Source organism: Pteronotus mesoamericanus, unplaced genomic scaffold, assembly GCF_021234165.1.
Source record: "Pteronotus mesoamericanus isolate MK-2021 breed Mesoamerican mustached bat unplaced genomic scaffold, CSHL_Meso_final scaffold_167, whole genome shotgun sequence".
Classification (NCBI taxonomy): Eukaryota; Metazoa; Chordata; class Mammalia; order Chiroptera; family Mormoopidae; genus Pteronotus; species Pteronotus mesoamericanus.
In genome coordinates this window covers 33,147,506-33,173,389 of record NW_026555308.1, presented here as the reverse complement: position 1 = coordinate 33,173,389, position 25,884 = coordinate 33,147,506, and the positions used below count along the sequence as shown (strand labels likewise).

The 25,884-nt window shown below is 36.1% G+C and overlaps 1 protein-coding gene and 1 pseudogene across 8 annotated transcripts in view; one reads left to right on the top strand and one right to left on the bottom strand.

Moving 5' to 3' along the window:
- Positions 1–201: 201 nt before the first annotated feature.
- Positions 202–5,914, bottom strand: LOC129083487 (prefoldin subunit 4-like; annotated as a pseudogene).
- A 290-nt stretch (positions 5,915–6,204) lies between these two features.
- DMXL1 (Dmx like 1) overlaps positions 6,205–25,884 on the top strand; it is a 152,681-nt gene continuing 133,001 nt past the window's right edge. For 6 of the 8 annotated variants that reach the window (XM_054589921.1, XM_054589919.1, XM_054589918.1 and 3 more), the window contains exon 1: positions 6,206–6,644. In XM_054589921.1, coding sequence (XP_054445896.1) covers positions 6,558–6,644 — 87 coding nt within the window. In that variant the 5' untranslated portion in view covers positions 6,206–6,557. Of the gene's footprint in view, positions 6,645–25,884 lie in introns of all 8 variants that reach the window. The other 2 variants (XM_054589917.1, XM_054589923.1) reach the window with 2 other exon arrangements.

Here is a 25,884-nt window from a genome sequence, read left to right as displayed (position 1 = left end):
CCCCAGCTGGGGACCTGGCCCACCGCCCAGGCATGTGTTCTGACTGGGAATCAAACCTGTGACCTTTTGATTTGTAGGCTGGCACTCAAGCCACTGAGCCACAGTGGCCAAGGCTCTATATCATTTAGAGAAAACAAAATGATCATTTAAACAATATTCAAGTTTTTTAAACAAATTTTTAAAGTATTATAAAATAATACTTTAACTTTCATAAGCTTCAAGGTTTATGTTGCTCTCATATTTTGCATATAACTGAAATTTTAAATCTGCTAACACCCACTAAATTGATTCCACTCTGGATTCGAAGGCATCAGTTTATTTTTGCTATTTTTTTCTTTGCTTATTCCATCCTTTCTTATGTTTCTTCTTGAGAATGCCTCATGAAAACATTGCTAATTTGATAAGGTATCATTTAGACAGCGTCATCTGCAAGCATGATATCCTTGCAAGCATCTCCTAAACTTTGGAGCTGTTTCTTTTTTATATCTATTTCTTCCTTCAGCTCTGTGATTCTACACATTTTCAAAGCAAATTTGTTTATCATTTGTTAATCTTCTGAAGTAACATTGACATCTGCAGCTGTCTCCATTGTGGCTGACATCCTCATGGCCAATATTTACTTGACCCTGAAAATTTTGAAAGAAACAGTCAACTGCACAAACCAAAATGGTGGAGAAAGGAGAAAGAGGAAAATTACATCTCTTGACTTCTGATTCGTCCTAAAAAAAAACTCCAATAGACCCAAAAAGAGACACATCTGATAAAAGACGCAACTGATGAATGTGACTTCCTGGTTACTCAAAACCTTTCTAGAAGTATAACGCCTTTAACCAAATGAATATTTACCTCATTGGCTGACACTCAGGGAGTTTTTTTGGTTGGAGATGTTCATTTTACCTTTTTAAAAAAGGCTGGCCTTTATAGTTTTAGAGTAGGCCAAGGTAAGAAGGTGAGCTTTCCTTCCATTGTGAAGAAGGAAAGGAGAAAACTGTTTTAAAAGATAGGTTTTTTGTTTTTGTTTTTGTTTTTCTCTACCAGAGAATCACTGAAGACTCAGTTTAAAGAAGTCAACTCACATTTCCTGTCTCCTCTTACCTTGCCAAGTACAGGATAAGTGATAGGTTCTGGTTGTAATCACCTTGGGTTTCAGGGGGTTTTGGAGAACACTCAGGGGGCCTATGCAGCCCAAGAGATTTGAGTTCAAATCCTTGGATGGTGACTTGACACAAACCTAATGTGACCTTGGGCAAGTTATTTAATCTTTTTGAATTTAGGTTTCTTTATTTGTAAAACAAAGATATCCTCCTAGGGTTTTGAGATTTAAATAAGATAAAGAAAATATCTATTACAGTGTACAGTACATGTTTAATAAACAGTAGCTTTTATAAATAACTTCCCTTTACATGGTTAATAGTGGAGAAACTTCATGCTGAGCAAGTGAGTGTGAGCCAAGAGTATTTAATGGCAATCGTGAGAGGTATTGGAATTAATTTTTATATAGTAACATTATAAATGATGGCTAGGGTCCTGTATCATTGTTCAAATATCTATATAACCTATAATATTCATGATTAATTTTTCTATAGCAAGGTTGCTGTTGGCAGTACAGGCAGGGTCCTGGGGCAGTCAGTGTCCTAGTTGCACAGAGACCCTCATATTATTTTTATGAGATAATGACTTTGGAATGTTTGTGTGAAGTTCAGCAACACAGCCCCGCCGATTCAGCCTTAGGTATGGGATTAGGGACTCCCTTTACTTCTAACCTCCCTCATTTATTGGGTGTTGGCAATGGGGACTGAAGCTTCTTTTGGTGGCTCCAGTGGCAGAGTTCTGGGAAGGTATGTATTTATATTGATGAGGTCAGGATGAGGGTGGCTGGGAGGAGGTTAATACAAGGAAATTGGAGAAAGAGAGAGAGGCACAGTTACTTATTAATCTGAGCTGGCTTCCCATATGCTTCTTTTCCCCCACAAGAATCTCAGAGTTTAGGCTCTTTGCTTTCTTTACATTGTCACCACCATTGAGTCTTTAATAAAAGCCTCCCTTCCCCTTCAAGACTAGCACTGAAGAGAGCATGATTTCTCTTTGGCCTGCCAGTTGCAGAAACTGCAGTATTTTGTTTTTTATGAGATTTTGCTGCTAGAAGTCATGCAAAATATACAGAATCTTACTTTTTAAAAAAGACTTCCTTTTTTACAGTCAGCCTTCCTCTTTTATTTCTTAGAGATAAAACTAAAGACACTTAAAAATAAATACAACCTTTAAGCATTCAAAGGAAATAATGATAAAATTCAATTACATTTCAGGGAATAATTAGATTCAAGAATTCCCTGGGATTTTGCGTGTGTGTGTGTGTGTGTGTGTGTGTGTGTGTTGTGTGTTAGGAGTTCGATTTGTGGCTCTGGGTAGAAGGTTACTGAGAGGGGATGATGAAAAGCAGAGACTTATACCTTCTCCTCCATTTCCTTTCCTCACTAATTTTGCCACAGGTTAGAATGACACTCAAGTTGCCTAAGAAGTCAGGACTGGATTTAGAATTGGGTAGACCCTTGTTAAGAAGTTAGTGACATTAGGAGGTGATTTATGGGCACAGCAGCTTAAAGCAAAGGGATTATCAATGGCTACCTCTCTGGGATAGTTCTTTTAAGGAGACTTTTATGTGTATGTTAAGTCAGGGTCTGTCTATACTCATCTTTGTATTCAACTATTAGTGAGTATCTATTATGTACTATAAAAAATATTGGGGAATCAGGGATACAATAGATATATTGAAGATGCTTGTATAATCATTAATAGTAAATGTTTTGCTAATTAAGCTGCCATACAGTACAATAACAATTTTGCATAGCAAAAACTATTTCATAGCTCATAGAGCAGTAGAAGGTCCTTCCTAAAGGTCAGGAATCAGCAAACTTTTTCTCTAGGGACCAAATAGTAAATACTTTTGGATTTTGAGGCTATATGGTCTCTATTGAAACTATTGAATTGTGCAACTGTAGTGTGAAAGCAGCCACAGATGCTATGCCTGTGTGTGTTTCAATAAAATTTTATTAACGAACATGTGAATTTCATATAATTTTCATGTATCATTAAATATTATTCTTCTATTGTTTTTCAACCATTTAAAAATAAACCCTGTCTGGTGTGGCTCAGTTGGTTGGAGCATTGTCCTGTAGACCATAAGGTTGTGGGTTCAATTCTTGGCAGGGCAACCACCTAGGTTGTAGGTTCGATCTCTGGTCAGGGTGCATGCAGGAGTCAACCAATCGATATTTCCCTCTCACATCGATGTTTCTTTCTCTTACTCTCTCTCTCTCTCTCTTTCCCCCTCTCTTAAAGCAATGAAAAAATTTCCTTGGGTGAGGATAAAAAAATTTTTTTAATGCAAAAAAACATTTTTAGGTCAAAGGCTCTATAAAACCAGACAGCAGGCCAGAGTTGCAGTGGAAGTTAACAGATAAATTACAAACATTTAGTTGTTTCATTGAAATAGTTCATTCTGCTGTATATAAAAAAAATAGATGGTTTAACAGGCAATTTAATAAAGTGGTAGAGTATTTCTAATAAGAGGTGTCATAATTTATGACAGAGACATTCAGCAAGACCGGCTTCAGGGAGGCCTGTGGCAAGAGTTTTCACACCCTTCATCCCTAAGGAAAGTCCTGTGGGAAGAACTAAATTTTTACAACAAAGCTCTATGGTCACAACAGTCCCTTTCCTTAACTTCCTTTTTCCTTCTAATATAACTTCCTTCTTGCTCTCTTCTTCTGGTGTCTGACTCAGCATGGCTGTATGCATGGGATTACAATCCTCTTTTTTTCCTGAATAAATTTTTTTGCCCATGAAACATGTAGTCAACTCTTTGTTGACAGTAGACAGAGGCAAAAGAATGTCCGTGCTTTTCATTAGCTTTTGTAGTCCCATAGTTTTGGATACAGAGTGAGATGGCCTCAAGAGCATTTGAGGCAGCCTCAAACATCTCTGGAAAGTTTGATTTGGACTGACATTTGACACTATTTGGAAAACCTTAGAAAGAGGAAGTATATGTCAAAACATTAGGTTTATTTAAGAATAATAATAATAAAATACTTAACATCCATTGAATTCTGAAAATGTTCTCATTTATTCCTCATGATAATTATGAAAAAAAATCTGCTATTTTCACTTTATAGACAAGAAAAGTAAAGCACAGGAGATTAAGTAGTTTGAGTAGTTAGGCCAGGATTCAAACTCAGGGAATCTATCTCAAGGCTAAAGGAATTTAATAAAAGCTAACAGATGTATAGAGTTACGTGAATGAAAAAGCAAGCAAAATGTTGTTGAAAATCAGTTTAAACTTGCTAATTTTACAGATAAGGAGAATGAGACTTAAAATTAACAAGACTTTCCAAGGTCACAGAGTAAGATCAGACGTAGATCTCAGATTTCCTAACTACTAGGTCATGTAGTTTATTTTGCTATACTGCATGCCCTTCAAAATAAAAAAATAAAAAAAATAAAAAAACCTGGCAGAATGGAATGAGTAAACATGTTAAGTTTCAGAGCCAGACACAAAATTTATGTAGGACATAGAAAAATCTTGATTTAGGGTCTAAAATATAACATTTACTTAAAGCCACTTTAAATAAAATTTGAATTAATAATTAAAATACAAATTAAACTGTAAATGTGTAAGAACTCAATAAAATAGTTCCTTTAATGATTAAGTTTTAAGTCCCTCATTTTTATGAAAAGACTGGAATAAATCATGGAATTCATTTATATCTTTCAAATTAAAAAAGGGAGATGGCTCTTAAACTTATTTTTTAAGTAAACTTTTCCTTCAAAACAAAGTAAATGTACATTGCAAAAAACTGAAGGAAAGCAAATGAAATAAAATTACTAGTACTCCTTCCTTCAAAGTATTAATGTGAAGGTTTTTTTTCTAACCACAACAAAAGTATATAAAATAAATTAATTTTACAAAACTACTTTTTTTAGGTGGAGAGTTCCTGTTTACACTTATTCATTTAACATTTACTGAACTGAAATTTATAAATTGGAACTGGCACTATGCTGGATACTTGGGGATAAGGAGATGAGCAGGGCAGTCTGTCCCTAGCATTTACAGTATATGGGAGGAGACATACAGGGTCTGGAACAAATAATGCTCCCTTTTTATTACAAAATCTTTTGTTACAAAATCATAAGCACGTAATTCTGTAATATGACAATATCACACTCAAGCACAGCACATGACATTTTAGGTGAAATGTTCAAAATAAAACTATAAATTATTATATCCATATTATTACCCTACCAACCACACTCAAGCAGGCATTACTTCTGCTGGACCCTGTATAAACAAATGTTTATCAATCATAATACAAAACTTGTGTCAAAATACAAGGAGTTGGACTCTCAATTGTAACAGCTACACTAACCATTTCGGAATTTTTAGGTTTTCCAAAATACTTAACGCAGGGCTGAGGCACGATTATTACAGCACGACTTCAAAATGGATGTTTCTAGTAAACTAAGGTAAAAACATTTTAGTACTGGTCAGATGTTTAAATCTTTCAAAATTATCGTGTTTAGCGAGTCCTTAACGCAGGTACCATTACGCCAGGACAGAGACGCCTCCAGAGTCGCCTTTAGTGGAGTACTCCGAAGGCCACCTAGAGGAGCGATGCTTCTTGGGACTTGTAGTCTCTATTAGGACCGAGGACACTGCAATTCCATTTCTAAAACACTTCCCCCTTTTAAATTTCTTGGCGTAACAGTTAGACTAAGCCCTAACCTAAAGCATGACTTGAAAACTGTCACCTCATTCTAGCGTCGTTACGTTTCAGCGAGGCTCCTTAAGTTCAACAACCAAATGAACAGAATTGTTCTGTCCAAGACATCCGTCTGTCCTTCGTAGTGGGTGGAGTCTTAATTGGAATGGAGCTCTGGGTTGGCCAGCATGTAGAAAAGGAGTTTTCTTATCCACTTGCAGATCCGTATACTGTACGGTGGGTTTAAAAAAAAAGAGAGAGAGAGACCGGCGCAGTACAACTCTTTCCCGCGGGAAATCTCGCGATATTTTAGCGGAAAGGACCTAGCGGCTAGTAGTGAGCGGTCAAGGCCTGTAGGGGTGGCGGACATCGGGGCTGGGAAAGAACAGGTTACACGCGGGGGGTAAGGGGGTGCTTCCTACGCTACTCGGCCTCCGTCAAAATCAGGCACCCAGGCCCCCGAAGTGTGTGGACAGCGCGGCCTTTCAGGCCGTTGAGCCGGACAGGGTCGCGGTCGCAGAGTCGACCCCGAGCTTTACCTGGGCCTGCGCGGACTGTGACAGGTGCGCGGACGAGCGCGGCGCTCCGCCCGCTCGCGGGCCCGCCCCCTCCAGGCCTCGCCAGCCAAGGCCGGGAATGAGCTGCGGGCCCCAGCTGAGCGGCTCCGGTTGTTGGAGCCCGTCGCTGTCGGGGTTGCCGCCCCAGACCGGCCGCCGCCCCTGAGGGAAAGAGGGAGGGAAGCCGCCGCTGATCCTGAGCATGAGCTGGCCGCAGTGTCCGTTGCTGGACTAAGGCGCTGACATGAACCTGCACCAGGTGCTGACCGGGGCTGTTAACCCTGGCGACCACTGCTTCTCCGTGGGCAGCGTAGGAGACCAGCCCTTCACGGTGAGTATGGGAGGTTTCCGCGTCGCCTGTGGTGTGTCCGCGTCTCTGAGTCAGCCAGGCTCGGCCCTGAATGACGGCCAGAGGCCAAGCACGCGTTGTCGCCCCTCGGGGGTCCCCTGGTCCTCACAGAGGTCCCCGTCCCCTAGGGTAGGGCGCACCTGGCCTTGGAGAGGAAGAAGGCGAAAACCTTTTGGTATTTCAGGTACTTACTGTTCGGAGCCTGAACTCGGAAGTTAGAATGTTTTGTGGGATATTTTAAGTGTTGGTTTGCCGTCCTTGGTCTGGGATGGCTTGCCAAAGCCGTTTATACAAAAATCGTTGTTGTTTAGTGTGTGTGTGTGGAGCGGGGAGGGGGCGGGGGTAGTGGGGAGCTTTTCATAACCCCACTGCATAAGCAAAAATTGTTAAGTTGAGACATAGTTGGGATTGATTTCATTTCTTATTCTAAATTAAGGTCAAGTATCCTTGTAGTTAGAAAGAGTGGGTGTCTTCAGTACTAATTGTTAACCACTAGCGCTGGTTAAAAATGTAGTAAAACCGATTTTTATTTATTGTTCTTCAAATTTACTGAGGAATAACTTTAGAAAGAAAAAATATTTTTCATAAATAATTTACTCCCGCCGTCCATTGTATTCCATATGTAACAGTTTAGTATACTGGGGAACTTATTTATTTTGGATTGCTTACATTAATTTCTAAAAGTTGTATTTCTGTTTTCAGCAAAACTCCTTTTTGCTATGTAGTGGTAACTTTCAAGGTTAAGGTTTACTGAAAGTGATTTGCTTTTTCATTAGTCTTATCTAGATATTGGAAGGAAAAGGGCCTCAAATTTCTGCCTACTTACCACGATAGTGAAAGTTTCTGCCTTAATTATAGTTTTTATAATAACTTCAAACTGTAGGTATTCACATGATACCCTATATCTCAACAGCATATTTATAACGCTGACGCTACAGTTAGTGTAGTTGTCTCTTAGTTGTGATTAAAAGTAAAACTAAAGTTTACATAAATAAGTGAAACAAAGTAAACTCCTTGACAGATATCCAGGTTTTCTTTAGGTCTACTTTAAATTTTTGTGTGTGTGTGTGGTCTTTGCCAGTCAGAATAAATAACAGTTATTATTTAACATTGTGCAGGCATTTAATTCCTGAATTGTGCTTTTAGATGTATGCCAACCAAATACTTTGTTTTAAAACAGTTTGTATCTTCCTTGTAGAGTAACACATGCACATCTTGGCTTGCACTTGACCCTAGCAGTTTCAGAGATTCTAGTTCTAAATGTTAACCTAGCCAGAACACTCAGAAGAGTGAATGCTGAGAGTTTCAGTGAGCAATTGTAGTTGGATATGGCTGTCTACTCTTGCTATTTAGAGGGAGGCAATAGACAGCATTTACTCAAGGTTTTCCCAGTGGATATCATAAGATGGTAACATCTTTAAAGTTCTATGAGTGCTTTCTCCTATGTAAATTCTAAGAACCTTAAAGAGCTATGTAAACAGTGGTATGAACTTCAAAGCATATACAATATGCTGGCCTATTTATATACGTAGATGACCCATCTAAAGTGTATATAAAACCTTGAATGCATGCCTCCATGTTATATTAAAGGAGAGGTGAGTTAATATGCCAAAGTACATATAGTCTCCTACACCACCATGCAACTTGTTGCTCCCACCTGCTGAATTTTCAAGTCTATTTCCATAGACCAGACTTTAATCTTCTCCCACCAAGCCTACTGAAGATTTCTTCCAGATCTCAGGAAACATTCCAGTAAATAGAGCAAAAACAATTTTTTTGTCGTTGTTTAGTATAAAGGGACTCCAGTTCTCTGTAGTTTTGGTGGTAGTTTAAGAATGAACAATTACCTTTTTCCTTTGTAGCCAGTTCATCCCTGACATTAAGTTGATAGCTCTGTTATAAACTAAATTTTTTGCCCTCAGTTACCTGGACACTATATATACATTTTAAATTTACCTCACTTGAAATTGTCCATTTTTCTTTCATGTTAAAAGCAGAATCTGTTGTTTATGTCTTGAATTTTATTTTTTCACCTGTTTTGATTTTGAATTATTTTTCCTTGATAGAAAAATAGCAAACATTAATGGTACATGGTTATGTGCAGACTAAAAAACAATCAAAACAAAACAACTCTCTAAATTCCAGTTTTACTTAAGGTAAGGACATGAGATCTTTTTCTCTCAGGCTTGTGAAGAATTTTTTTATTCCTCCTGGTATGTTATATGTTCTTTGAAGACAGTCTTGTGTTTGTAATTCCTCCCTTTTGCATGTTTACAGATAACTTACCTGTTTTTGTTTTGAAAGATTCCAAGAGTTGAAATCCTGTTTTACCAGTAAAGTGTGTCAAGTTTTAAACTAAAATGAAATTGAATGCCAGTTTTCATGGAGTCTAGAATTTAAAATATGCAATTACTAATATAGTTAGTATACTCAAGAATGAGATACTTTTTTACTACTTAAACTGGCATCAAACTACTTTGACTTTGCTCTTAATATGAAAGCTTCTAGTAGACAGTGACCATATCTCATACTTTCAAAGCACTTTATTTGCACTTTCATTATATCATTAACCAGCCTTGCCTAGTATATGTCTTGCAAGGTTTCATTGTGAGTATTTAGAACAGCGATTGAAGTACTGATGAAACCTAACACTAGAGTCATTACCCAGATTTGATTTCTAGTCTAGTCCCTTGTAGTTATGTATTATATCCAGGGCAGGTAAAAGGGTAAACTTTTTAAATTTCTTTTTCTTTTCATTTTGTAATTTATTCATACTTAGTGTTGAAACTGTTTTTGAATGAAATGGAAAGGCAGATAATTTCTAAGAGACAGATTGTTTTACTATTTGACTTCCTGTGTCTAGTATGGAATTTAAACATCTTTACTATAGGAGGGAAAGTAAACATGTTATAGGTCCAGGCTCCCTTTTGGATTAGAAAACCCAGTGTTCCCAGCCAAGGGGACCCAGATTAGAAGTCAAGAGACTGACTGCGACTGTCTGTCTGTTGGTAGAGAACTGAGGCCTAATTAGCATTCTTCTTCCTCTACTTTCTGTCATAGTAAGCATCCTTTAGTTTAACTTTTGTTCACTCAAGAGCAGTGATTTTCAATATTTTTCATCTCATGGCACACATAAATTAATTAGTAAAATTTGGTGGCACACCAAAAAATAAATTTTTTGCATGCTCCGACAAAAAATAAGTATAATTTTTATTGATTTACAATACTAATAATAGTAGTAGTAGAAGTAATAGTAGAAGTAGTAGTAGCAGTAATTATCTACCCTTTTTGCTCCAGAGTGACTTTAAAAATTGAGGTGCCTATGCTTATATATCAGGATTTCTGGTACCAAAAATTAACTAATCAGATGCAACCTTATTATACAATGTGACCAATATATTGCAGCTCTATTATATGACTGATGTATTTATGGTTCAGTATAGGGCATTCACACGGGATGACTATTGTTTGAGCTGTTGGCATTTCTTTATTTGACAATCTAAAGGAAAAGAGGTCAATGCCCCTGACTAAATAGTCAGGTATTGCACGTTTTAAAAAATTATTGTGGCACACCAGTTGAAAATCGCTGCTCTAGAGAATCTATTAAAGGTGGGAGGATGGAAAGGTTCTTTTTTTTTTTTTTTTTTCAGGGGTAATGTGTATCTTCGTGGGTGGGAAGAATACAGGAGGGGAAAGTTTAATACCATTTACACCTGGAAAAATAGATTTTTGTGGTATTCCTATGCCATTAGGAATATTAGACTTTGTTTTAAAAATTTGGCCTGTTTTAAAATACTATGTTTTAAATAGAATTAAAATGCCTTTAAGATTATTGAAGTAATACTAATTCTTAACATTGTTTTTAAAAGTGAGAATAATGTTAATTACAATATACCAAATATAAGTCATTTATCGAGGAAATATACCAGGAAGAAATTCTTTGGAATATTTATCTGGTAGGGTTGGTAAAAAGAGGAAATCTAATTGTTTTACAGAAATCCCAGGATTTCCAAATTAGAATACTGACTGTTATAGTCTTGGATAGTTTTTGAAATTTAGAATATTCCAGAAGGTTGTCTGCCAAAATTTAAAGTTAAAAATCATATTTCTATTGTATGCTTGATAACACACATATGAAATCAGTTCTCCCTGTTCATTCCATTTAGTCTCAAAGTTAGTAAATCTAATGTTACATCTGCATAATAGTAAAGATTTTCATTTGTCAATTTAATTTTCTTTGGTTAGTCACAGATTGCTCTGATTACAATCAGGAGCAGCTAATGTACCAATTGTAGTAGATGCATATTAATTTTGAAGAGGAAGTAGCATGACAATTTATTTGATAAACCAGTGCTCTTCTTACAGTTTTGATAACCTTCCAGAATATAGCCAGGGCACCTTGAAGTGAGTTTTTGAGAATAATTAATTTTAGAAAAATCTGTAAAACTAGTATAGATTTTGTTCTAGAAATATTTATTGTTCTACATCTTAGGTTTTTCTTTAAAACCAGGTAGATGTTGATTTTTATTGAAGAATTTAGTGGCAAATTATTTTAAAATCATGTGCAGTCCATTTTAAATGAAAGGTTTTTCCTTTTTGTGTGTGTGTATGTGTGCATGTGTGAGTGCGTACTTCCTTATTACCACATCATGTTGTATAAACTGTAGAGACTTGAATTAATTTTAATAATTATTAGAGCTACCTGTAACAAAGTATACCTATTTCAAGTGATTTTGGATGATACCCAGTTTGGATCATCTGTACAGACTTATCTCTCTTTTTTTCCCAGTTTTATTGATATATAATTGACATAAATCATTATGTAAGTTTAAGGTATACAATGTGATGATTTTTTAATATATATGTATGTAATGAAATGTTCACCACAATAAGGTTAATTAACACATCCTTTACCTCGCACAATTAACATTGTGTTGTTGGTATGGTGAGAATATTAAAGGTTTACTCTCATAGCAATTTTCAAGTATACAATACAGTATTAACTGTAGTCACCATTCTCTACCTGAGGTCCCTGGAACTTACTCATTTTATAACTGAAAGTTTGTCCACTTTGACCAGTGTGTCCTATTTCCCCCACCCCTCACCCCCCTGGCAACCACCATTCTGCTCTCTGTTCCTAATAGTACAATGTTTTTAGATTCCACCTGTAAGTTGAATATATACATATAGCATTTGTCTTTCTCTGTCTGACTTGCTTCACTTAGCACAGTGTCTTCAAAGTTGTCACAAATGACAGGATTTCCTTTTTATGGCCAAATCATATTTCATTGTATATATCCATGCATCCTTTAGGACACTTCAATTATTTCTCTGTCTTGGCTATTCAGAGTAATTATGCAATGAATATGGTAGTGCAGATATCTCTTCTAGATAGTGATTTCATCATCTTTGTGTGCATACCCAGAAGGAGAATTGCTGGACCATATGATAATTTTATTTTTTCATTTTTTGAAGAACTGTGTTTCGTAGAGGCTATCCCAATATACATTTCCACCAAGAGGGCACAGGGGTTCCCTTTTCTCCACATCTTCACCAAAACTTGTTTTCTCTTGTTTTTTGATGATAACCATTTGAACAGATGAGGTCATAGCTCTTTGTGGTTTTGATTTATGTTTCCCTTATGATTAGAGGTGTTGAATATTTTTTGATGTACCTATTGGCCATTTGAATATCTTCTTTGGAACAATTTCTATTGAAATCCTTAGCCCTTTTTTTAAATTGGATTGTTTGTTTTGTTTTTTGCTCTTGAGTTGTGTGAATTCCATAGTTATTTTGAATATTAACTCCTATCAGGTATGATGATTCCTTTTGCTGTGTAGAAGGTTTTAGTTTGATGTAGTCTCACTTGTTTTTGCTTTTGCTTTCCTTTTGGGGTCAAATAAACAAAAATCATCACTAAGAACAACGTCAGGGAACTTGTTGCCTATGTTTTCTTCTAGGAGTTTTATAGTTGCAGTTAGTATGTTCACACATTTATTTTTAGTTGATTTTTATGTATGATGTAAGATAAGAGTCCAGTTTCATTCTTGCATATGGCTGTCCAGTTTTCCCAGCACCATTTATTAAAGAAACTATCCTTTCCCCATGATGTATTCTTGGTGACTTGGTTAAAGATTAGTTGGTTATATATGCTTGGGTTTATGAATGGGCTCATGATTCTGTTTCTTTATTCTGTGTGTTTATTTTTATGCCAGTTCTGTACTGTTTTATTATAGTTTTGTAATATTATTTGAAATCAAGTAGTGTATGGCTCTAACTTAGTTCTTGCTCGAGATTGCTCTGGCTATTTGGGATCTTTTGTGGTTCCATATGAATTTTAGGATATTTCTTTTTTGAAAAATGCTATTGGAATTTCACTGGAGATTAAGTTCAATATGTAGATTGCTTTGGATAAGAGACATTTTAAAATATTCTTCCGATCCATGAGCACGAAATATCTATTTATTTGTGTCATCTTCAGTCTCTTTAATCAGTGTCTTACAGTTTTCAGTGTTCTTTCACCTTAGTTAAATTTATTCTTAAGTATTTTATTGTTTTGATGCTATAATGAACTGGATTATTTGGAAATTTTTTTTGAATAGTTTGTTGTTAGTATATAAAAATGAAACTGATTTTTGTACATTGATTTCGTATCTTGCAACTTTGCCAAATTCAGTTATTCTAACAGTTTTTTGGTGGAGTCTTTAGAGTTTTCTTTATATAATATCTTGTTATATGCAAACAGGCACAATTTTACATCTTTGAATTTGAATGTCTTTTATTTCTTTTTCTTGCCTAATTCTCTGTCTAGGATTTCTAGTAATATGTTGCATAGAAGTGTTGAGAGTAGGCACATGTCTCTTGTTTTTGATATTAGAAGAAAGGCTTCACAATCTTACCCAATTGTGAAAGCTTGTTATACATGGCCTGTCATGTATGCCTTTATCCCAGGATTCTTGTATCCCGGGATTCTTGTATCCCAGGGATTAATTCCAGTTGATTATGGTATATGAACTTTTTAATGTGCTTTTGCAATCAGTTTGTTAGTATCTTGATTTTTGCATCTTTGTTTATCAGGGATATTGGTAGGAAATTTTCTTGTATTATCCTTGTCTTGCCTTGGTATCAGGGTAATGTTGATCTTGTAAAATAAACTTGGAAGTATCCCCTCTTCTTCAGTTTTTGGGAAGGGCTTGAGGAAGATTGGCATTCTTCTTTAAATGTTTGGTAGAATTCACTGATGAAGTTATTTGGTCCTGGGTTTTTATTTGTTGGGAGGTTGAGATTACCGATGCAGTTGGTATATTATATTTTCTGTTTTAATTTCTAAAAAAAGTAAATATTAATAGTAATAACCCACATAAACTAAAGCTTTTGTGTAGGGGTAACAGAGGATGGTTACCCTCAATACTTTCTTAAGAGCGCAAAGGATTCCTGAGACCACAAAACTTGAGAACCATTGCTTTAGTATTCCATTGTATGATTATACTATAATTTACTTTGTACATTGCATTGTTGATGGATATTTGAGCTGGTCCTACTTTGAGGCTTTTATGAATAGATATGAACGTTCTTGTACATGTCTCTTAGGGCGCATTTGGATACATTCCTGTTGAATATATACTTAAGATTTGTTAGGAGGGTTAAATGGGATACTAGCAAAAAGCATTGGCCTTGAAGCATAATGTCAGGGAAAAAAAATAGGCTCAGATGACTATGGTTTCAGGAAGATAGAAGTATGTTTTAATTTTTTTGGAAATAATTATTTAGGTTTTAGATGTTTTCATTACTACATGGGAAATAACTATTTTGAAATAATTTCATGCCTAGAAAATAAAATAAAAATAGTACAAGGAACTCCATATTCTCATTACCTAGATTGACTATTGATAATAATTTAACCCTATTTTCTTTATCATTTGTGCACACCGTATGTGTATTTATTCCTACAAATTTTTTTTCTGAACCGTTTGAGGGTAAGTTACATACATCACGACTCTTCATCCTAACTGATTTAGTTTGTATTTCATAATGCAGGTATTATTCTACATAACCCCAGTATAGTTATCAACTTCATAAATTTATATTGATATGCTACTTTTATTTAATGTATTATTCATATCCTGGTTCTGTTAGTTGATATAACAGTGTCCTCTACAGCATTTTTACCTCTTCTAGTTCAGGATTTAGTCCATGGCAGGTATTACATTTAGTTATCATGTCTTTAGCATTGTTTTTCTGTTCCTTTTTAAAATTTCATTTTCACATTGACATTTGAAGAATATATTAACTCCTTCTCCCTTTTAAAACAAAAAATCCTTTTCTTATTTTGCATTTGTCTGATGGTTCCTCTTAATTAGAATGAGATTATTCATTTTTGCCAAAAATTATGTATAAATGATGTTGTGTCCTTCTCTGGGTATCACATTTGGAGGCACATGATATCTATCATTAATGATAGTAATTTTTATGACCCATCAAGGTATTGCCCAATGTTTCCATTGTAAAACTGGTTTGGTTTCCCCCAATAATAATAAGCAGTAAGTGAAAGATACTTCATGACCATACAGAAGATATTCTCATTCTCATCAAAAATTTCCCCTGGATTGAGCATCCATTGATGATGACTTTTATCCAGTCTTTTTTTTTTTTTTTTAAATACTTCTGTCTTTCTGGCAGAACAAGGTGTTTTGGGCTTTCATTATAACTTCACTACCTCAGCCCTGTAATTAGCCTTTTTTCTTTTTTTTTGAGAATCCCCGATTTCTTTTAGTGGGAATGATATTAGAAACGAAGATCAACAGGAGATCCAAGATGGCAGAGGAGTGAGTGGAAGCTATACTAACTTCCCAGGACCAATCTGAACTTAGAAAAAAAATTGTGGAGAAATCATCCGGGATAAGCAACTGAAGAATAGCAGGAGAGAAGTCTCATAACCATAGACAGACCAAGGAAACAGCTTCACTATGACTTGACTGGTACAGAGTGTGGAGGAGACATGAGAGAGCTGGCTCAGCTCTCACAGGCAGCAGCTGAAGTACCAGAGGAATATTTCAATGGCTGGAGGGATCCCCCTGAGAAGTATGGGTTCTAAACCACATGCTGGGTTCCCCAACCTACAGCACCAGAGCCTGAAAAATAACCAGAAAATATCCATCTGCGAAAAATGACATGGTTTCTCTCTGCCAGGGACAGAAAGCTGGAGACACAGAGAGCCTTTTAAAGGGCCAATCCATAAGTTTTCATTTGCAGCCACTAACCCTGAGCTCCAGCAACGGGAAGGTAGATAGGAATAGAGACACTTGAGGAGAAAATGGGGCCAGCGGCTTTAGGGAGAGAACTGAGAGAGCAGGTGCCAGAACCCTGGTGCTGAGTCATCTTCCATACTGCAGGAGCCATCTTGCTCAGGCAGACCACTCCAGTCCTATTAAGGGGAAGCAATAGCCCCACCCACAGGAGTTACTCTGCCCCACCCTGTGGAGTTTAAGCCTGACTGCTGATTACAGAGTGATTAGATTAACAACTGAAGGAGTCAGCCACAGACAGTAGATCCTTGGTAGTCTTGAACAGGCTGCCTAAAGCCAGACTGGGACACCACCAGACATCACCAGAGGTGGATCCAAAAAGAAAAAAACAGTGGTAAAAATGAGATGCTACTGAGATGAAAACCACCTTGGTTTCCATGATGTGCCATGTTTTCTCTCCTGCATGGTATTTTAACATTCATTTCTTGTCCTTCCAGTTTGTGTATATTAAGTCACTAGATTTTATATTATTGTTTATTTCAAATCTCATATGTTGCTCCTCCCTTCTTTTACCCCATTTCACCTTCTTTCCTCTTATTTTTGTTTTAAATTTTGTTTTCCCTCTGGCTACAAATTGTTTCTATTCTACACTCTTACTTTTCCTCCCCTCTTCAGCCTCTCAAAACCATTTTTCCTGTTATTGGTCATCTAACATTCTTTTTCATGCTCTTAAGTAACTGTGTTCTCTCTCCACCTTTATCAATCTTTGCTTATAAGTAGTGAATAAGGTGATTGTTGTTACAGTTCTTCAATCTTATTTCTAGGTAATGAGTATGTTTGTATTTCAAATCTCAAATTTCACTGTTGCCCTCTGCTACTCCATTTTGCCTTCCTCCTGCCCTTTGTTGTTTTAAATGTTAATTTTCCCCTGACTTTGCCCCGTTTTCATCCCACACTCTTTGTTCCCTTCTTCCTTTATCCTCTCAAAATAACTTCTCTTTTCTCTAGACATGTCTTAGGCTCTTCTTTTCTTTCTTTATGTCCTCTTATTCCCATTCCACCTATATAAATCTTAGCTCATTGGTTGTTGATATCTCTGTGGTGGAGATTTTTCTGCAATTAGAGCCATATTATAAATATATATTATATATTAGATGTATTATTTGTAGTGGTTTCTGTTTTATCTCTCACTAGATATATGCACATATATATATTCTTTAAATTTCAATTTAACCTAATACTACACACTTTCCCTTATCTTACTTCATTTCACCTTCTACCCTCCCTTTTTTGTTATGAAGTAAATTTTATTTTCTTTCCCCCTTTGCCTTGTCTCTATTCCCAACTTATATTATTGCCCCTCCTTCTACCCTCACAAAATCTCCTTTCTTTCAGCTAGTCATCTTATTTGTTTTTCCTTATAATAGTTTTAATCTCTTTTCACCTTTATTAATATTGGTGCATTGGCTGTTGATAGTGTAATTGTGGGTGAAGGATATCTTTGCGTGTGTGGGTCTGTGTCCTGGACCATTTGGTGTTTGTTCTGGCAGCACCTGTACACCAATATACAAGACATGGAGAGTAGAGTGACTTTCAGTCAGTCTGCCACAGGGACAAATCCACCAAAGAATGACTCAACAACAACTGAAATCCAATTACAACCACAGAAAAGGCATAAAGGGCAGCGTTAGAGCATCAGGCACAGGTGATCAGGAGGATTGCACCACTGAATCCCAGAGATCTCCTACCACAGAAGATCACACCATGAAGACCGGGAGTCAAAGTAGATAAATCTAACAAGCAGAGAAAAAACAAGAAGAGTCACCTACAATGGTGATACAAAGAAACAACCCCAAATTAAAGGGAAAGGAGGAATATGCAGAAAGACTGATAACTAAAATTGAGGCAACCAAACTATCAGACATCAAGTTCAAAATAATGGTTATAAAGATGCTCAAGGAGCTCCATGAGAACTTCCGAGAACTCCAGGGAAGCTTCAAGGAACTTACTGAGAACTAGAACTACACCAGCATGAAAAAGGACATAGAAACTATTAATAAGAGACAGGAGGGAATGAAAAATGCAATATCTGAAATGAAGAACACAGGAGAAGGAATTAAAAAGAGGTTAGATGAAGCAGAGGATCAAATTAGCAAGCTGGAGAAAAAGGTAGAAAAGAAGTTCCCAGAGCAAAAAAATGGGAAAAGACTCAAAAAGACTGAAGAGGAGTTAAGGGAGCTGCAGGACAACACAAAACGTAATAATATCTGTATAATAGGAATACCAGAAGGAGAAAAAGAGGAGCAAAGGATAGAAAACCTGTCTGAAATAGTAATGAGAGAAAACTTCCTAACTTGATGAGAGAAAAGGTCATGCAAGTCCAGGAAGCACAGAGGTTCCCAATCAAGATGAACCCAAAAAGGCCCACTTCAAGATACATCTTAATGAAAATGACAAAATTCAGAGGTAAAGAAAGAATCTTAAAGGCAGCAAGGGAGAAATAGCTAGTAACATACAAGGGAGCTCTGATAAGGTTAGTTGCTGATTTCTCAACAGAAACAGTAGAAGCCAGAAGGAAATGGCAAGAAATATTCCAAGTAATGAAAAGCAAAGGCCTACAGCCAAGACTACTATATGCAGCAAGGCTCTCATTTAAAATGGAAGGCAAAAATAGAAGTTTCTCAGACAAAAGAAGTCTAAAAGAATACACCTCTATCAATCCAGCACTGTAAGATATGCTAAAAGGACTGCTTTAAGAAGATGAAGAAAAAGAGTGAGCAAGAAAGGAACACAGGTACAATGGGGGAAAATGGCAATGACTAAGTACCTATCAATAATAACCTTAAATATAAATGGATTAAATGCTCCAAGAAAAAGACAAGGTAGCTGAGTGGATAAGAAAACATGACCTGCATATACGCTACCTACAAGAGACCCACCTCAGAACAACAACAAAAAAAAGAAAACCCCTAACAGCCTGAAAGTGAAGGGTTGGAAAGCAAATATTCCAAGCAAATGAACAGGAAAAAAGAAAAGCCTGCGTAACAGTACTTATATCAGACAAAATAGATTTCAAAACAGAGGCCATAAAAAGAGACAGAGAAGGGCATTTCATAATACTGAAGGGAAGATTTCATCAGGAAGACTTAAACATTATAAATATATATGCACCCAACCTAAGAGCTCCCAAATATATAGGGAAAAACTTGGAAGACTTCAAGAAAGATATAGACAGTAACACATTTATAGTAGGGGATTTTAGCACCCCAGTGTCAACAATGGACAGATCTCCCAAACAAAAATCAAGGATATTGTGGCACTGAAGAACACCCTAGATCAAATGGAATTAACTGATATATATAGTACCTTTCACCCCAAAGAAGCAAAGTATACATTCATTTCAAATGCACATGGAACATTCTCAAAGATAGACCACATGATAGGACACAAAAGAAGCCTCAACAAATTCAAGAAAATTGAAATTGGGTCAAGCATTTTCTCAGATCACAGTGGCTTGAAACTACAAACCAACCTAAAAGAAAAAATTCAAAAACAGTCAAATTCATGGAGACTGAATAACATGTCATTAGACAATGAGTGGGTTAACAAAGAGATCAAGGAAGAAATAAAGTTTTTGGAAACAAATAAAAATGAACACACAATAGCCCAAAACCTATGGGACATAGCTAAGTCAGTCCTGAGAAGGACATTCATAGAAATACAGGCCTACCTAAAAAAGATAGAAACATTTCAAATAAACAACCTAACCATACATCTACAAGAACTAGAGGAACAGCAAGAAACGAAGCCCAGAGTGAGTAGAAGAAAGGAAATAATCAAGATCAGAGTAGAATTAAATGACTTAGAGAAAAGATAAACAAAATTTGTAAGTGTTTAACTAGAGTCATGAGGAAAAAAGAGAGAAGACCCCCAAAAATAAAATCAGAAATGAAAGAGAAGAAATTACCACCTATACCACAGAAATACAGAGGAGTGTAAGAAATTACTACGAACAACTATATGCCAAGAAATTGGACAACCTGGGCAAAATGGACAAATTTCTAGAAACATATAATCTTCCAGAACTGAATCAAGAAGAAATATAAAACTTGAACAGACCAATGACAGCTAGTGAAACTGAAGTAGTAATAAAAAAACTCTTGGACACTAAAGACCTGGAACAGATGGCCACACAGGAGAATTTTACAAAACACATAACAAACAGCTAACCCTTGTCCTACTCAAACTATCCAGAAAAATCCAGGAAGAGGGAAGACTCCCAAACTCTTTTTACGAGGCCAGAGTCATCCTAATTCCAAAACCAGATAAAGACAAAACAAAGAAAGAAAACTACAGGCCAGTATTGTTGATGAACATAGATGCTAAAATCCTCAACAATATATTGGCAAACCAGATCCAGCAGTACATTAAAAAGATCATCCACCATGATCAAGTGTGATTCATCCCAGGAATGCAAGGATGGTACAATATTCACAAATCAATAAACATAATACATCACATAAATAAAAGGAAAGGCAAAAATTGCATGATCATATCAATAGATGCAGAAAAAGCAATTGATAAAGTACAGCACCCATTTATGATAAAAACACTCAGCAAAGTGGGAGTAGAGGGAGCATACCTCAGCATAATAAAGTCCACATATGAGAAACCTACAGCCAACATCATACTCAGCGGGCAAAGACTAAAAACTTTCCGCCAAGATGAGGCACAAGACAAGGGTGTCTGCTTTCACCACTTCTACTCAACATAGTATTGGAAGTTCTAGTCACAGCAATCAGACAAGAAGAAGTAAAAGTCTTCCAATCTGGAAAGGAGGAAGTAAAACTGTCACTGTTTGCAGATGACGTTATCATATACACAGGAAACTCTATAGACTCCACCAAAAAACTACTAGACCTAATAAGTGAATTTGGCAAAATGGTGGGATACAAAGTCAATATTCAGAAATCAAAGGCGTTTTTGTGTACCAACAATTAAATATCAGAAATTGGGAAAAATATCCCATTTACTATAGCAACAAGAAAAATAAAGTAGCTAGAAATAAACTTAACCAAGGAGGTAAAAGACCTGTACTCAGAAAACTACAGAACACTGAAGAAAGGAACTAAGGAAAACACAAATAAATGGAAACATATAACATGTTCATGGATTGGAAGAATTAACATCATTAAAATGACCCTACTATCCAAAGCAATTTATACATTCAATGCAATCCCTATTAAAATATCAATGATGTATTTCACATATACAGAACAAATATTTAAAAAATTTGTATGGAACCATAATGACTCCAAATAACCTCAGCAATTTTGAAAAAGAACAAAGCAGGAGGGATCACAATACCTGAAATCAAACTATATTACAAGGCCATTGTAATCAAAACAATATGGTACTCTAGAAGAACAGACACATAGATCAATGGAACAAAGTAGAGAGCCCAGAAATAAACCCAAGTCTCTATGATCAATTAATATTTAACAAAGGGGACAGGAGCATAGAGTATAGTAAAAATAGTTTCTTCAACAAATGTTGTTTGGAAATCTGGAGAGGTACATGCAAAAGAATGAAATTAGACCACCAACTTACACCATAAACCCAAATAAACTCAAGAGGGATAAAAGACTTAAATAAAAATTGTGACACAATAAAAGCCCTAGAAAAGAACACAGGCAGAAAAATTTCAGATATCCTATGCAGCAATATTTTCACCGGTATGTCCCCTAGGGAAAGGTATATAAAGGAAAGAATAAACAAATGCGACTACATCAAATTAAAAAGCTTCTGCACAGCTATAGAACACATCAGCAAAATAAAAAGGGAACCAACCATATGGGAAAATATATTTTCCAGTGATACCTTGGACAAGGGTTCGATCTCCAAAATATATAAAGAATTCACAACAGCTCCACGCCAGAAAGACAAATAATCCAATTAAAAAATGGGCAAAAGCCTTCTACAGGTACTTCTCCAAGGAGGACACACAGAGGGCCCATAGACATATGAAAGGATGTTCAACATCACTAGCCATCAGAGAGATGTAAATTAAAACCACAATGAGATACTACTTCATACCAGTCAAAATGGCCATCATTAACAAATCAAGAAACAAGTGCTGATGAGGTTGTGGAGAAAAGAGAACGCTAGTACAGTTGTTGGTGGTAATGCAAACTGGTGCAGAGCCACTGTGGAAAACAGTTTGGTATATCCTCAGAAAACTAAAAATGGAACTGCCTTTTGACCCAGCTAATCCACTGCTGGGATTTTACCCTAAGAATCCTGAAACACCAATTTAAAAGAACCTATACACCCCAGTGTTCATAGCAGCATATTTACAATAGCCAAGTGTTAGAAACATCCTAAGTGCCCATCAGTAAATGACTGGATCAATAAACTGTCGTACATTTACACAATGGAATACTATGCAGCAGAAAGAAGGAACTCCTACCCTTTGCGAGAGCATGGATCAAACTGGAAAGTATTATGCTAAGTGAAATAAGCCAGGTGGTGAAATTCAAATACCATATGATCTCACCTATAAACGGAACCTGATCAACAGAACAAACAAGCAAGCAAAAAAACCCCAAAAAACCCAGAGACGTGGAAATAAGGAACAAACTGACAGTGGCCAAAGGGGAGGAGGGAAGAGGATAAGGTAAAGAAGGAGAAGGGTCAAGTCAAGGAACCCTGTACAAAGGACCCATGTTCAAGGACAGTATCTTTAGGAGCAGGAGCTGGACAGGGCAAAGCAGAGCAATGGGAGTGGGGAGGAGAAATGGGGACAACTGTAACTGAACAACAATTAAAAAAAAAGAAAGAATCCCAGATCAAGGTGCTTGATCTCATTGCTACTGGCCTTTTCTTTGGACAGAATTAATAAACATATACATGTATATGTATATAGCATACACACATAATATATACATGTACAAACATATATTGGCATGTATACAGAAAAATACAGCAGGTCCTTGAATAATGTCATTTCATTCAATGCCATTTGGGTGTAATGTCAATGAAATGCCATAGGAATATAACTCTTGTTTAAGTTAACTAACCTGTAACAAAAATGGTTTTGTTATATGTAGTTTCACATAAAGTCCCAGAGCCTATTAATGATGTTAAGAACTTACTGTATGTATATTTTGGAAGCCATGATTTTATATCAGTATTTTCAGTTCTTGTCCAGCCTTACATAACTGTATTGTTTATTCTCCCGTTTCATATCTTTGTTCTTATACAGTGAGAATTGTGGCTCATTTCCATAACACATATAAAAAAGTTTTAAAATTGCATCATTTGTACCAGTACAATTTAACAAATTAGAAAAGGAGTTCAGAATTTGTATTTCTTCACCCTACCCAGCCTGAGAGGTAATAGAAAATATATGTATCAGTCTCTGTGCCACTGCCACCAGCTATCCTCTCCTGTTTCTGTCACAGAGCTTCTGAAACCATTGTAAATTAGGTGATCTTTTGTTCTAATGAGGGAAATGGGTGGGCTCCTGGATGCTCCCCGGATGGTGGCAGGTCATCAAAAAGACCAAGCCATGATTAGAAACTTGTAATTTTCAATCCCACCCCCCAATTTCCAGAAAGGATAGAGACTGAAATGGAGTTAATAATTGATCATGCCTACATGAGGAAATCTCCATAAAATTCCAACAGTATGGAGTTTGGGAAACTTTCAGTTTGGTGAACACATCAATGTACCAGAAGGGCCCAACTCCACAGGGACTGAGGAACTCCTATGCCAGGGACCCTCCCAGACCTTGCCCTTTGTATCTCTTCATTTGGCTGTTTATCTGTATCTGTTATCTTATCAATTAATAACTGGTAAATGTTACTAAGTGTTTCTCCGAGTTCTGTGAACCGTTCTAGCAAATAATCTTGTTCAAGAAGGAGAAGGTCATGGGAACCTCTGATTTGTAGCGAAGTTGGACAAATTGTGGATAATCTGGGGTCCTAGTACTTGTGATAAGCATCTGAAGTGGAGGGCAGTCTCAGTTAAGACTGAGTTCTTCTTTACCTGTAGGATCTGACACTATCTCTAGGTAATGACAGAACCGAGTTCTATTGCAGGACACCCAGTTGGTGTCACAGAATTGCTTGGTGTGCTTAAAACCTTCATACATTACTCAGAAGTTTGTGAATTTGGTAGTAGTAGAAGACTAAAGAAAAAACACAGGAGGAAGACTAGCTTTTTCCTTCTAGCTACCCAAGACAAAATATATGGTCAAATTCTGTGTTCATAAGCAACTTAGGCTGTTCCTACCTTCTTTCTTTAGGTGTGGCTTTCATATTCATTTGAAATGCAGTTAGTTCATTTGTTTCACTTGCCCCTTCATTCTCATCAATTGGATTTAATTTTTTGAATATGTATGATGTTTATGTTTTTAAAAGTCATAACTATATTCAGAAATGTTATTCTTTCTGGTATCCCTTCCACTCCATCCTTCCCAAACTCTCTTTGTTGGCAACAAACTTAATATTGCCTAGTTTTATCTTTCCTGTGTTTCTTTTTGTAATAATCAGAAGCATACACTTGTGTGTTTTCTTATTTAAGTTGTTCCTTACACACACACACACACACACAATAACATACATTATATATGCCCTTTTTTACTTTGGGTTTTTTTTCCATTTAATATCTCCTAGAAAGCACCATTGTCAGTTCATAGGTGTCTTCCTTACTCTTTTTACAGCTGTATAATATTCCATTGTGGTTATCATAGTTTATTCAACAAGTATTACATGCACAGCAGGATTTTTAAGGAGACAGTTATAAATTTTTGACAGTGATTAAGAAATGGAATAAAATGCAGATATGGTTTGAGTTTTTCATGCATTCCACATCTACTTATATAATCAAATAAACTAAGCATTTAAATTCAATAGTTGAAAAAACTAGAGGATCTTTATTACAAGCCTCAAGCATAATGGTCAGCTTGTGAAATGTGGAGTGTGGCTGGTTATATTATTTTCCCCCCATTTACTAGTTTATTGCCACACATGAGTTATAACTCTGGGAGAAGAAAGTGAGGATTCAATGAAAGATATTCCAAATGAAGATCAATAATTTTCATTGGATTTAAAGTTTAGCAAAACTAGGAGACATCTTTGTACCTTGTAGTACTGTCACTAAGGAAAAGTCAAATGGCAATATGAATGACAATAGTCAAATGATAATATAATGCAGCAGCAAAAGAACAAGGGTAATCCAGAATAGGTACGTCTTTGCATGATCAAGGGTTAATTATAAGTTGGCATCTTCCTCTTCATAGGACTAAGTGTATTTCTGAGATAGTTTTCCATTTTTTCAACTCTACAAATGTTTAATACTTGTATTAAACAGTAATTTTGTGAGGTACATCAGAACGTAGACTTAATTCTGGAAAGTTGAGAGTTGTGACTGTTAACAAAAATAATTACAGCACAATATCTGAAAGTAGGTAAATAATTACAGGTACAACAAAAGGAAAGGAAAATTATGAAGACTTAATATATAATGAGGAGGAAATATAAGTTGTAAACATTCAAAATTCAAAACAATATTTTGGGGAAACTGATAACTTGTATTTATCAAAATTTAATATTTAAAAGTTTTTAAAATATTAATGCATTTAGAGTATTATGAATAAAAAAATTTCTTGAAATAAATCAGTTTTTTGTTCTTGCTAATAGTCTTGTGACAAGCCTTATGATCCTATTGTGGACATGTGTATAGGTCAGCAGGCCATCATGAGATTTTTTTTTAAATTTGTTTACTGAGCCAATTTTTTCCACTATGTGACAGTAGTGGAACCAGTCTTGATTATCTCTGATTTCTTTTAGGAAAATTCCAGGCAAGCATGATTAACTAGGGAAGTCTCTGTAGTGCCCTGGAAATAACACTAGCTCAGGAATCAAGAGATCAGGGTTCTAAAGCCTTCTCTGCCACTAAGAAGTTATGTCAAC